Genomic DNA, 14668 nt, shown 5'->3' with positions numbered 1-14668 from the left:
GCCTCGCAGTCGTTCGGCGACTCTGGAAAGTGGTCCCAGACCTGTTTCATCACACACACACCCCCTCCCCCAGAAATGTTAGATTTCAGTCCAGCCCATCCCCCCGCATTACAGCTCTCCGTGTCAAAACACCCCTCCCCCCCGCACACGCTAGCTGCTCCATTCACTCCGCCGGCCAGACAGCACGGTCCGGGGCTCGCTTGCACAGAGCGTCATGTGACTCCCCTGAAACAGACGAGGCATTACATCAGCCCAGGCAAACCGCCACCAAAATAAAATACTCTTAAACGGGCGACGCCACGGAGTGTGGAGAGTACCGATACTTCCTAGGCTTTGGAAGGAATTTATTTTTTTCTCAACAAAAACGTCATACGTTAAGACACACAACCACATGGACTGTCCGTCTCTTGACGTTTTAACACGTTATTAGAATTCGATTCATCTCCCCTCTGTGTCTTATTTTTCACCAGTTTTACATGACCACCTTTTTAGCCAGGACAACCGTCCGTGTGCACGCTGCTGCAGCCGGCTGGCTGTCGGGTTGCGGCGAATTCATGTTAAACTGTGAGGCCAAGTTCTCCAGTGCCGCAGGGTGCTGTACTTATTCGTTTATCAGTTTCTGCATTTTCCTTGCACACGGCCATTGTGAAACAGGCCCGCAGTGATGCCCTGCCTCTTCACTCTGCAGGTGGGCTGTGAAGACAGTCTGACTGACCCTCCCCCAGTGCGGTGGTGTGTATTTATGAATGTGGTTCTCTCGTCAGGCGAGACGCTTTCGCGCCGGCTGGGTTCAGGAGTTGCCCTTTTAAGAGAATCTCCCTCGTTAGTATTTAAATCTGCGGAGCCTCCACCCCGCTCGCCTATTGGTCGAGGGGGACTTGGCGGTGCGTAATTTCTCAACGTTTGTAAATGAAGATCCGCGCTGTGATTGGCTGTCGTAAGCGTCACGCCGGGGTATATAATCGCGTTAAAAATAGAAGTCCAGTTATTTCCTTAGAAGCGCGCAGGAGAGAGGGGTGGTCTGTAGTATTTAAAAAAATAGTATTTATTGTGGTTGTATACAGAGCAAAGATCATCCCTCCTATTTATAAACTGTAAAAAAAAACGAATTAGATTTTTTAAATCATAGTTAAAAAGCTCCCGAAAACAAGAGTGCCAACATACCTAGTTGCGGCTATATAAACTTTTCCGTAGCTGGTATTAAGTTACACCGGTTTTAAAAGTTTCGTGTTTTACGAGCCTCTTGGGTTTTGTTTTGAACTGAGAGCTCAGGCGGTGATCCAGAGCAGCCCGAACCGGACCAGGACCGCCGCAGGAGGGGTCGCCTTTGTTGCGCCGCGCAGTTGACTGGTTGACGATCAGAGACCATGGAGTACAAGGTCGAGGCGCACCGGATCATGAGCATCTCCTTGGGGAAGATCTACAACTCCCGGGTGCAGAGAGGCGGAATCAAGCTGCACAAAAACCTGCTGGTGTCCTTGGTCCTCCGGAGCGCCCGGCAGGTCTATCTCAGTGAGTACTACCAGGGTGTCTGCCTTAACGCCCAGCACATGGACACGGCGCCGCAGTGGGGAGAGGGGGCGATCGTGGACTCTACCCAGGACAAAGCCGGCTCCGATCCGGCGGGGAGCGCACAGGGATCCCCGGACAGCGGCTCTACGCTCCCGCCCGAGAGCTCCCACCCACTGCCCGCTGCAACTGCCCTGGAAAGCCCCGCCGCTGGCCGGCAACCCGAAACCGCAGAGCCTGGCGAGCAGAGCGCCCCCAGCGCGCCCTCCTCACCCGCCTGCTGCTGCCGCCCGACCGGGGAGCCGCTGGCGGAGACTGTCCCGGCGCCGGCGGACTTGCCGTGTGCCCCAGTCGCGCCATTCCCTGCCCGCAGCCACGGCGCTGAAACGCCGCCCTACAAGGAAGCGACACCCCCCGAAGAAGGCGCGGGCGGCTGCGGGGAAGCAGAAGTCAAGGGTGGCGAGAGTGAGTCATCCGAAACCAGATTAAATCACTCGGCGGCCGCTTCCTGCTGTAGGAAGAGAAGTGCCGAGAAGGCGCCCCACGCCGAGTCCCCCGTCAAAAAAACGAAGCAGACCTCCCCCAGCGAAGAGGCCGAGCGAGAGGAAGAAATGGACACTAGCAACGTTTCCAGTTTAATCACCATCTTCGGCTCCAGCTTCTCGGGGCTGCTGAGCAAAGACAGCGCGCCGCAGGCGGAGCCCCCCGCCGGGGACAGCGACTCCGCCTCGGGGCAGATCTGCTGCGAGCAGATGCTCAAGAACATGAACCCCTGGAGCACGGCGATCGTGGCGTTTTAATGCCACGGAGGGTCACCTGGCCGGTGTGGAAATGTGTTGAGGGATCTGTCGTGAAGCTGTGACCAGGCGGGCGCGCCATCGCCTCCCCCCTGCCCAAGAGGCTGGGCCCCCTCTCTGTGCCCGACCACGTGGAGAGCGGCGTGGGGCTTTCCCGAGCCGCGCGGAGATGTTTCCACTCGCGTTATGTCTGGGCATGCCTGAATCGGGCAGTAGACTGTGAACTGGTGCTGGTCCTGACGCAGGGATTAATAAAGTGGACGCGATCTCGAGTGGAAGGGGTCGTTTAATTGGATCGGGATGTACGTTTTAGCTTGAAAAGTGTGTTCAGAGATTTGGTAACTTTGCACTTTTATTTCGATTAACTGTTTTACAGCCCTTGAAACGATCCCGGAATTAAACGCTGTCGTTCATTGCGGAAGTCCCGGTTCAAGGAATTAAAAACCTCAAAGCGTAGTATGTGGCGAGCTGTTACTATTTCACATGTATTACTTGATCAAAGAATCGGTGCTAAACTCATTTGTAGCCACATGTTTTAAAGGCGAGGTCCTAGGGATGTTGAAAGTCTTTGTTTTATAAAGACCTGTATATATTTGTATGTTTTTTTGTACAGACCATTCTTTTCTTCCTGAATCTGTATTTTGGTATTTGCGCTTCATTATGGATTTTATTTGCGTGTTACACACGTATTAAAACCTTTTTGAACATGAAATCCCTGCTTTCTGCCTCTTCTCTCCAGTGCACTAAAGCTGAAGTGATCTGTAGTGGCCGTTACGTGGCTGCGAGTCTGGAATGTATTTGGGGGGGGGGAGCGGGGGGTGCTGAATGCATCTGTCTTTATTCTGTGGGGGCAAAGGTCATGGCGCCTCGGGGCTCTACAGCTGAAAGGCTGCTCTGCTCGGGGATTAGAAAGCGTCCGGTCTCGCCGCTCACAACCTTGGCGTGAAAGCCACGTATCCTCCATTTGACTACCCATCTTTATTCTTGTTTACGTCTTGAACTTCCGTATTTACTGTGAGAACGGAGTAAGGAGCAAGGTCCTGTTGTGTAAACTGTTGTGTTGCAATATTCGTCGTTTTCTCTTGGCTATACGGGTTCTCCGTGCGAAATCGCTTAAGGGAAAAACAAACCGTAATGTGAAATTGACCTGAGCAATAGTGAAAGTATTTACACCTCTGCCTCTGCCTTTTTTGATAAAATTGGACTTTTTTTTAAAAAAAGGCTAAGCTGTGATAGGTAAATGAAACCAGACCCGAGGATAGATTAACTCGAGGTTTTGGTCACTCGCGTTTCCTCTGAAAGTTACAAAGAAAAAAATACTACAGCCGGCTTTAAAAGTCTGGTGAGGGGGTAAACCCGTGTTGTTTCCTGCTGTAGTTTCTACCCTTAATCGCCGGTAATTAGAGTACTGTATTCTGCTGAAGCACCTGGGCCGGGTCATAAATGTTTAATAGGAGAGTGCTTGTACGAGTCAACACAACAGCCAGGCGCAGTTTAAAAATAGCCCTCTCATCTGTGCAAGAGCGCTTCCCTTCCGCCAGGCAATTGGCTGGAGCGAGAGACGCCTGCATTATTGATCGAGGAAAGGCAAGCCGCGGTTTCTTCTCGCCGTTTTCATCTGTTGTGTCTGTAGCTGCCGCGGGAGGAAGAGCGCAAGCAAAGCAGTCTGTCGGTGACGTCTTCGCCGGGCCGTCAAGGGGAGGCAGTGCCCGTCTCGGATGTCAGTGGACCGAGGACAAGACGCCCGGAAAGACCGGTCGCATGTTACAGGGAACATCGCGGCTGTGTCTTGGGATTTCTTTTCACTTTTTCTCAAGAGAGGAAAGCATCGCATGGCTTTTGCTTTAGCAGATTCCAAAAGGCGCCTGTTCAGTCAGATTGTGTATTATAACAAATGAGTTGGGGGTCAAATGTAAAAGAGATCTGTTCTCACACCTCGGATTTTTAACATTTTCTTTTGTGCTGTGAGGTTTTCTGAAGGGGCCCGATGAAGACATGCCCGGCCTTTAACATCTTGGATTCCCCCAAAGTCTGCCTGTGCTTCTTTTTCAGTAATTTACTCATAACCCGGACTTTCAAAATGAAAAAGACCTTTCTTGATACTGGAAATGAAATCTCTGGCTGAATGCTAGGGAGGCAGTATGTGTATGTTAAGGCAGACTGCCAGTAGGGTCTCTGAAGCAACAAAAGGGACAAATTTGCTTATGAAAGGGTGAAAGCTGGGATCCCCAAGGGGAAATCTGATACGTTTTCACACACACCAATGTTTTGTTTTAGTATGTTCAGGTTCTGTAAAAGAACTGAAAACCAACAAGCCATTCTAGGTTATTTCTGTCACTCAATTGCTCTCCCCAGCGTTATACTTTTAAAAACTCCTAATGCTACGGTATATGATCGTGGTTCATTTTGTGGGCTCAAATCCTGGGTTTGTTGCTACAGTCACTCCTTTAAATGGCCTGTAGTGTAATGGGCCTCCAGGTCATACATCATTAATGAGAGTTTGCGCTGGATCACTAAAGTTAAATAAGAGCACAATGAAACTTAAAAACTGAAACGGGAAGCAGAGTCTTTTTGGCTTTCATGTCCTCTTGATGTGTTTCTTCGGATTCAATTTTGCTTACAGCTCTTCAGGAAAAAAAACTCTGTGAACCTCAGCAAAAAGATGAGCAGGTCCTTGGTTTAGCCAGATAAATCTAATGCTAGAATTTTTCCAGTCGTCCACGAAAGAGTACATTAAAAGGGTTATCATATGAGTATTCAGAGATACTGTTGTGAGTTCTAGGAGCAATCTGATCATTGACTTCCCCTTTTAATAGAATAGTGAATTCTCCAGTAATTACCATGAGAGATATCAGAACTGTGGCATCTGAGAGAAGTTTCATTTCTGAGTAATCGGATACAGTCATTTGGCATGTTCTTGTCTCATGACTTGCATCAGATCATTCAGAGTAGCAGAATTCTGCAGCTGTAGGTATTGAAATTGTCCAGGGTTTTATTGAAGCCTAACAGTACCTCCCTCACTATATGATCCCAGGTGGAGCACTGCTGTCGTATCCTTGAGCAAAGAACTTGACTCAGATTGTTCCAGTGAAATGCCAACATGAACAAACCAGAACACATGCAAGTTGCTTTGGATAAAAGCAGCAGACAAATTAATAAATGTGTGCTCTCCCAAACTTCAAAGGGTTATTGAAAATAGAAAGCTCTCTGCTAATTGAAGGGATCTGTTTGTTGACTTAACTGAACATATTTCCAAAAACACCAAGGTCTTTCTAAGTTGATTTAAAGGTATAGTAGCTCTGCTACCTTTTCTGGCCTGCATGGAAGGTGTCATTATTTCCCCTTTCATCAAGTAATTACGCCAATTACACTCAACCTTGACACCTGCATTTCCTGCAGTTGTAGAACTTTGAAGCTTCCAATAAGTAGAATACTGATGTGATCCCTAATTGGTTAATTGACCCAAATCACTTTGATTAAGGATTAGCTGGAGACCGACATGGCCTGGTGTTGCAGAGACTGGGGTGAACACCCCTGCTACAGCCCAAAAGGACCTGAGTATGAAACCTGAGAGGATGGTGAAATTTGTATGCAGTTTAACGTGTGGTGTACTGAATCAACTGAATAGCTGAACCACCTTTTTTTAAAGGTTCTCAGACTGGTGTTTTTTTTTATATTGTTCCTTTGACATATGTGACAGTTGAGTTGTTCAAATAAGTCAGCAGTTTCTGATGCAATCCCTTACACAAGCCAAGGTTAGAGGTAAAGGTAAAAATTGTGCTCTTTTTTATTGCAGTTTATTTAAAGCTTGTGGTGTCAGGAGCAGAGAGATATAACTGGTGCTGTACATAACATAGAATCTGCAGAGTGCATATATCTATATCTCGGGGATGCTGTATCTTAACACACATGAATACAAAGTCACTCATGTGGCAGACAGGAAGTCTCCAAGCCCTGCTTTGTGGTTTGCTGTTTCACTTCTCTTCAGGAAGGTTTTACTCTGGCATCTCAGTGTGCAGTTGTGCAAGAACTGGAAATTGGTTTTCCCCTGAGGGCAGCAGATTCCTTTATTATGTGTTATGGACCTTATTAACACATGTGTGTGAACTGTTTGAACCAACAGAATGGAGGGGCTCGACTCAGGTGATATCTGTCAAATCTAAATCTTGATAATCTAATGTACATGATGTACATCCTGTGGAGGCAGAGCTGGGCAGCTTGCTGGACTGACCCTTCAGACTGAGCTTCTGTCAGGGGGCACGAATGGAGAGAAATCTTGCTTGTAGAATCAGTCTTAACCTTTCTATTATTATACTGTCATCTGTCTTCGTTACTTGAAATTCTACTGTACTTCTTCATTTCTGGGACGGTTTTAAGATGTGCAGGCTGATATACAGGTGTCTGTAACATGCACAGTAAAAACAAACTTGCAGATGCAAATAAAGGATGACTTGCAATAATTTTATAAATGCTCACAACCTCTCAGTGTAGCCACTGTATTTTCTGTTGCGGTGCAGACAATAGTCTGAAAATGGTCTACCAAATAGTCTGAGACTAACATAACATATTAGCCTTATACAATTTCTTACATTAGGAATTCATCTTTTTGCATATCCCAGCTTGCTTTCCATGAGACACTGACACAAACAGAGAGAGAGAATTTTGGGGTCAGAGCGCAGGGTCAGCCATTGTACAGCACCCCTGGAGCAGTTGGGATTAGGAGCCTTGCTCAGGGGCCCAGCAGAGTAGGATTCCTCTGCCGGCTGTGGGATTTGAACCAGCAACCTTCCAGCCACAGGCGCAGATCCTTAGACTAGAGACACAATGTACACGATTATGTCCTTTCTACACTGTATGTTGTCTGCTGTACTGTGTAAGTCCTGGGAGATTGGCGTGAATAAGTGCATATGGCAATAAACTCCACTTTACTGGAGACCTCACTGCCAACAATCCTGGAAGCAGGATGATTTCTGCCTGAAAAGGCCAGGCAAGGCTGGAAAATGAACTTTCTGGCAACTCAAGCATTCGAGTCCTCCTCTTGTGACAATGGCGAAACAGCTTTCGCAGCTGTGCTGTCCCTCACTATTCCTGAAACCAAGGCGGTTTTAATGTGTGCAGTGTGTGAGGAAAAGAGACAGGGCTGGACATGTGGAACTGGTTAGACCTGCCAGTCAAACGTTTTGAAAAACCGTCTGAAAAAATAATTAGTGACTCGGAGCTGCCGTCTAACTCTTCCACGTCAGTCCCTCTACCTTCCCCGCTCAGAGCTGTCGGCGATCAAGGGGCAATTCGAACCGGTTGTGTTCAAAGAGTGGCGAGTGCTGGTTTCTTCCTTCTGTTCGCAGACACGTGTCGACTGCCGTCTCCTGTCCAAACACACTGTCCTAAACGGAGCCGCACAAACAAAGTGGGGCAGAAGCTGTATCATGAGAAAACCCTTTCCTCTTGCATCCCAGCAGTGGCCTATTCCTTTTATATACATTACCCGTTTCAATAAACTGGGCAGCTCTGACACTTTCATGTACAGTAAGTGACAAATATGTATTATGAATAATATATAATCAGCCATCCATCCATTTTCTAATCGCCTCATCCATTACAAGGCTGCGGGGGAGCAGGAGCCTATCCCAGCAAGCCATGGGCACAAGTCAGAGTGCACCCTGGACAGGACACCAGTTCATAACAGGGCACACACAGACACAGACCGACATGTACACACTCACACCGGGGTCAATTTTCCCTGACACCAATTGACCTACCAGTATGTTTTTGGACTGTTGGAGGACCCCAGAGCACCAAGAGAAAACCAAGACAAACATGAGGAGAACATACAAACTCCACACAGACAGCACCCCAGGAACTGAACTCAGGGTCCCATAGCTGCAAGACAGAAATGTTAACCATTGTGTCACATATATTCATAATTGATTGAATTAATAAATTACTTCCCAGCTGTAATATTTTTTCTAAACATTTTTGTGATGCTACGAAATTTCCACTCCTTTTGCATTCTCACAAATAAATCCCAAGCATTATTGTAAGCGTTAAAAGGCCACAATTCTTCTCTTTGTCTGTTAATTTCCCGGAACATGCACCTTTGAATGCACAAAAATCAATGCAGACTGTTTTTGTTTTTTTTCTGGGATGGGAGTATTAGCACAAACCAGACTTGGAGCAGAAAGGACTTTGTTGACGGGTGATATCAGGAAGTGACAGTGAGAAACAGTCTTTCTATGACAGTGGGGTACAAGTGACTTGTCATTTTGTTATGTAAAAAGGAAAAAAAAACAGAAAACGTTTTTCAGAAGTCACCAGTCCGCGTTTTTCTATAATGAGCGCTCCTTTGTTCCAAATGACCTCTCTAAGCTTATATACTGTAACAAGTCTCAACAATTCAATACACACCTCCATGAAACATGATTCCAAATGTCTAAGTCAAAATTACACAGTACCTTTTTCAAATGGATTATTATCCAGGGGAAACTTTCCAGACAAAATTATATAGGAAGTGTTGTTGACCTGCTTGGCCACGTTGCTATTAAACCAGGGGAAAGTGAAGAATGAAGAACAGGAAACATGTGAGCAACCTGAGACTGTGTAGTTCTCAGATCGACTGATCAAATCCTATGGCTGAATCCTTCTCTGTTGGGCCTCTGATTAAGCCCTTAACCCCCACTGCTCCAGGGGTGCCGTGTTCATGTTGGGTTCCTCCAGGTGCTCCATTTCCTCTCACCATCCAAAAACGTACTGGCGGGTCAATTCGCTTCTGGGAAAATTGACCGTGGTGTGAGTGTGAGTGCCTGTATGCCCTGCCCTGTCCAGGGTGTACCCTCCCTGAGATGGTCTCATCTCAGTTGAATTGGTTTGAAAATGGACGGATCGACATTAACACTGATGGATTTACTGCTTAGTAAAGAGAACCCTCCTATAACAACACAAGAAAGGTTAAAGTGAGAGCTGGCCTTTCAGCCCATCTAGCCAGACTGAGAGTTTCCACTTCTTCCCTTTCAACAGTGAAACACAAACCCAAGCGTGCACGTGAAAACTAAGGGAAAGGGCAATTAAAACTGAGAACAGGAAGGCACTTTTGTACACCAAGGGGAGTGTGGGTGTATAGAGAAACCACGCTGCAGAAGCTGAAGCCACACGTGTCCTGTGCATCATAAGTACCACAAGAAGACCAATACAAATGATCTGATTGTGGAGATCAGATGAAGTGGAGGGTGTGGCTGGCTCTTTTGAGTCACTTACCTAGTGATTTCTTAAGAAAATATATTTTAAATGAACAAAAATAAAAAAGCAAAGTAGAAATACAAGGTCAATTGTACGGTAAGTCTTTTTGGGTGTCGCTGTTTATCCCACCCTACAGTAAGTATCATCGATTTCTTGATTGATTACGCCTCACGGCTTCACCGTTTTCTTCAGCGAAGGGGGTTGAAAACCGTTCGGCAGTTTCGGTGTTTAGCCGAATCCTCCTCATACCCAGCGTGTGCCCACTTTTCCCGAAGCGTACAAGTGAGCAGGACTGGAGAGCAGCCCTGTTCGGTCAGAGACCTCTGCCAGGCCTCAGACTCAGTGGGGCACTGAGGCACTGAGAGCGCTGGGAACGATGACTTCCCTCTCTGTCATAAGGGTAAGCAGGTACAGTAAGCACCAGGGTGGCCGGACCTCTGTGCCCCAGGTTCCTCGCCCTCAATCACCGCACAGGGTCTGCGGCCAAACCATTACGCTTTTTCAATGTGGGAAAAAACAACTCTGCTTATTCTAGTTTTAGTAGATGTCTTCAATCTGTATTCAAGGGGACGTCTTCTGAGGATCATCAAATCACACCTCAGTCTTGCACAGATGTGATATTCCTTCCCTGTGTAGGATTTAAGCACATCGCTGGCTGATACAGCGATAAACGCCTGATGACACAGTTCCTCAATTATTTGTTGACTCCTGTTTGGGTTTATACAGTAGTTAGGTAAGTAAAGAGCAGCCGACTTCCACTATTTTTTCCAACAAGACTGTAAACATTCCCACTAACTGAAAATTAAGTTGTATTTTCTTATTCAAATTATTCAAATAAATGCCTGGCTTCGCGCCAGTGTTTTCAGCATACAAATTATTGCAAATTGAACATGGAAATTTTCTTTCTGTCGATGGTCTGACGGTGTCAGGGTGAACACTATGGTAAAGGGATACAATGGGAATATAGAGTGGTGTGTCTTATCAATGACCAGGTCTGTTTCACATGTATATTGTCCAATAATGTATAATCTAACTCAGAATTGGAACTGGTACATAGCTTTGAGTTTCTGAGCTGCACAAACCCATTGTACCCAAAGTCGTATGGTCTGGAGTGGGGTGATTGGAAACACCAGAAAGCTTCTGCCTAAGTAGTGTTTTCACCATAACAAACTCTTTGTGCACTGTAGGTCTTGTCACACTCTCTCTTTCCAAACCTGTTGGTGCGCACTGTACTATTATAACCCATCCTGTTAACAGAAAAGTTTACTTGGAAATGTCCTGCATGTCACCCAGTTATAAAAGAAGAAGTACATTTACTTGTTAGGACAGATCGGCATTAAAAAGGGCAAACAGAATTCTTCTTCAAAAGTGTGTTGAAAATTGCAAAGCAGTCACAGGCGGACAAACCTGCAATCATGTCAAATCGTTGTCTCGAACGCGTAAGTGACAGGAGGGAAATTGCTTTTTACAAATAAAAGGTTGCTATCGAGGAGAATCAGTTGGCAAGAAGGAGGTCAAAGACAACCGCAAACAGTTTGTGGCTGGGGCCACATTCCTCCAAGGGGGAGAGAGATGCCTTGGAGTTTTCATCCCTGGAGGACTGCGCTGCAGTCACTGACAAAGAATGCTAGACACACATTCCTGCCACCGCCCCTCCTTAGAAACCAGCTAATCCACTCTGGGAGAGACACTCCTGGCCGCTCTATTTATGGAGAACACCACCAGAAACAGAGACAGAGGAAGAGAAGGGGGGAGGGGAGTGTTCTGGCAAGAATCCAGGCTACAGGGAAGAAAACCAAACACCACTTGAAAAAAAAACAACAGTTTCCTCCCTTTTAACTCGTTTGCAGTGAGTCATTAAGTTTGAGGGCATACGAGGCCACCCCACAGAGTTTGTTTCAAACGTTTCCACTTTTGATTTCAAGGCCATGGACACTTGCGACAGAATGCTCCCCATCTCCTCTCATCTCAGCCTGTCTGGTCAGTAAGAGCCCAGTCCAGCTGCGACACACATATCTGTCAGTGCCTCGAAGCAACATGAAAATGCACAGGGAGTAGCGAACACTGTAGGGAACCTCAGCAGTGTGCTTTCCAGGATCTTTCAACGGAGCAACGTTTGATTAATGCAGGACTTTCACTTACTGTTCTGCTTGTTTCATTTGAAGTCTTCCCTCAGGTAATGGTTGACTCCAATGGATGAATGGGTGAATAGTTGGCGAGATAATAGGAAATTAATATTGGAAGATGATAAAGGTATATTTAACATACTCAATTAATATTTCAAACAGGTGTTTACAATGGAAGACGTCAATAACATGTCTCATATTACAGTTCAAGAATAATATAGAGGCTTTCACCTAGCTGCCAAATGAAGTGCTCAAGCTCTGGAAATTAAAGTACTGCTAAATTGTCAGCCATATATTCTGCAAAAAAATCTAGCTGCATGTGCTGGGCCTCTCCTTCGACATTCATCGCTAATTGCATGACCTACTCCTGTGCCCAGCAGTTCAGGGTTGGAGTGAGCTGGGTAATTTTAGCACAACCGATCCTGAGGTTCTAGATGGGCTAGGATGCTTGAAAACAAATAACTAGAGCCTTCCCAGTCATACTTGAAATACAGGAAATGTGGGATGATATTCATTTGCCCAAGTGATGTCTGAAATGCTCCACTGCTTCAACTTTGTCAACTGGCAGGGATCCAATTAGGCACCAGCCCCTTGGAGGAAATGCAATCCCATAATTAAGGTCTTGTATGACCTACTGTTGTTCCTTGGTTGATGCTCTACCTCCATGGTTGCAGATGTCCACCTTTGTATGTGGGTTTCCTCTCCCTAAGTCGTGCTCTTTCTCATATTTGTCAACTCTAGGTGAACACATGGTGGGAGGAGGCTGGGATTGATGATGGGGACCACTGATCCTATTTCCAGCTGTCCATCATGACATCCTGTCTATGCAGACAGGAAGTAGCAAAACTGGGGCTCCACAGTCAGTGATCTATGAGTGCACAAAGTAGTGGTCTGCTGCAAAGGTCCTACGGTTTCCACTAGCTGCCCAAGCAGATGCTCAAGCTGTGGAGTTTAAAAGCCACTAGTACTACCAAACAATCAGCCATATCTTCTGGAAGAGATCTAGCAGCATATCCTGGGCCTCTCCCTTCAACATTCATCACTAATTGCACGGCCTACTCCTGTGCCCAGCTGTTCAGATGTGCAGTCAGCTCGAACATGCCCTTAATAGTCTCCCACAGCCCTTGCACGGTGTAATGCCCAGCCACAAGTTACCCTGCATTATTCAGATGCAAATAGATCAGTGATGTGCTCAGGATCTCTCTATCCAAAGATTTAAACTGGTGTCGGATTTCTCCTTAATGGTTTTTCTTTGCTTAGATTGCCTTTATGATGACACGAGCTCGCCACTTTCAATCCTACCTGGATGATTAATTCCTCACTTTCTTATTCTCCTTACAGCTGACTCTTTAACACCCATTAACCTACGCACTGAGGCACAAGACTCGTAACACGTGCAGTTTCTTATCCAAGGTCATCACATTTCTTGCCTTTTTGTGCACTACGTTCTTTTTCTCATTCATCTTATGCTTCAAAGCCATGATTGTCATTAGATTAGTATAGCTAAAACACAGGAAAGGAACTGAATACGCAGGACCGAAAAGAGCATGGAAATCAAAAGGCCCCACTCATGTGAAAAACACAGAACTGTACGCTAAGCTGGGTGGGGACATGCTGGTGCGTGAGGCAGATGCTGAGTGAAGCAAGACAGAGTCAGCCGGTAGTCAGCGGAGAAGCTGTGCACTTTATAGAAATTTCAGCCGGCAGATCCATGTGTGAAGAAAGGTTTCCCATGGCTGGGAAGACTGGTGCTCAATATGAAAGCTGTGAATGCGCGAGTTCCGAGTTTGTCAAGCCTTCGGTTGACGAGGTAGACCTGTACGCTCTCGGACAGACACGCAAATTAGGCTGAGTCCGAATCCACCTAGTGTGAAGGCTTACACTCTTTTAACCCGGCAGCTTGACAAGCATTTGCTATTAAACCCTTGATTTCGTATCCTCCCTGATGGGTTACAAGCCACAGTCGCCGAGCCAGTGTCCATGAAGCAGCACAGGCAGGCTAGCGAGAGCGTGGCCCCAGGTGCTCCCTCTTCCAGGCCTGAGATGTGACAGCAGCAGGAGAGACCGTGGCAAAAGGGATTTAGGGGTTTGCCTGGAGTGAGTTTCCATAGCAACTGTGACAGGAAAGCAGATCTGGGTAATTATCTGTATGCAGCACAGGAAAGAAAGAAAGATTTTAGCATTTGTCTTCTTCAGCGTCAGCATTATTGCACTTAAGAAGAGGAATGTGGAATGATAACTACCAGACTGGCGTCCTGGAGCTGTTTTTTCTGCTTTCAGGAACTTGACATGGTGCTGAAATGGTAGTTGAGCCACACACATAAGGGTAACCTGCTTTTTCATCACCTGCCTCATCACGTTTAATTCCCAAATTTAATACACAAACCTTACCAGAGCCTTGAAAGAGCCTAAGACTATGCTTTTATTTTTCTTGCAGATATGGTCTTTTTAAATTCTGGATCTATCCACAAACAAATTTACTAGGTTCAAAACCTTTATCCATGTTTTATCCTGGTTTGGGCCAGCAGCCTTTTGTTACATACTTGTGACAAAGTACCAATCAATCGAGCTGTGGCAGCTGCAATTGTGAATCCTGTAAGAAACAACAGTAACAGAGAAGAATCACTTCTGGCCTCAAGTTGTCTTCTCGTTAATCACAGTTACTGGGAATACATTAAGAACTAATCCTGGAAAACCGAGCATCAAGCAGAGGGGATCTCTAACCCTGGTAATGGAGATCTCCAATTCAGTAACTCTTACAGGTCTCTTATTTTAAAAAATGTATCCAGTACAGGATAGCAGGGGGAGCCAGCACCTATTCCCCTATTCTGGCAAGCAACGAGCACAAGGCAGGGCACACCGTCGACAGGACACCAGTCCATTACAAGGCACACACACATCAGGGCCAGCATGACTTTGGAGCACCCAGAGGAAACACACTCAAACACAGGGGGAACATACAGACTCCACACAGACAGCACACCAGGTCCAGAACTGAACCTA

The 14668-nt window shown here is 46.4% G+C and overlaps 1 protein-coding gene across 1 annotated transcript; it reads left to right on the top strand.

The window, feature by feature from the left end:
* Window positions 1–975: 975 nt before the first annotated feature.
* ier5 (immediate early response 5) lies at window positions 976–3018 on the top strand. Its single transcript, XM_088599139.1, has one exon. It carries the CDS (start codon window positions 1368–1370, stop codon window positions 2307–2309), a length of 942 nt encoding a protein of 313 aa, XP_088455265.1. The 5' UTR covers window positions 976–1367; the 3' UTR covers window positions 2310–3018.
* The last annotated feature ends 11650 nt before the right edge of the window (window positions 3019–14668 follow it).

This window comes from Lepisosteus platostomus, chromosome 11 (genome assembly GCF_059453375.1).
Source record: "Lepisosteus platostomus isolate fLepPlt1 chromosome 11, fLepPlt1.hap1, whole genome shotgun sequence".
NCBI lineage: Eukaryota > Metazoa > Chordata > Actinopteri > Semionotiformes > Lepisosteidae > Lepisosteus > Lepisosteus platostomus.
This window is presented reverse-complemented; position numbering and strand designations above follow the sequence as displayed.

Bases quoted from the DNA above. Each gene is read 5' to 3' on its own strand.
- ier5 (XM_088599139.1), top strand. From the start codon at position 1,368: ATGGAGTACAAGGTCGAGGCGCACCGGATCATGAGCATCTCCTTGGGG.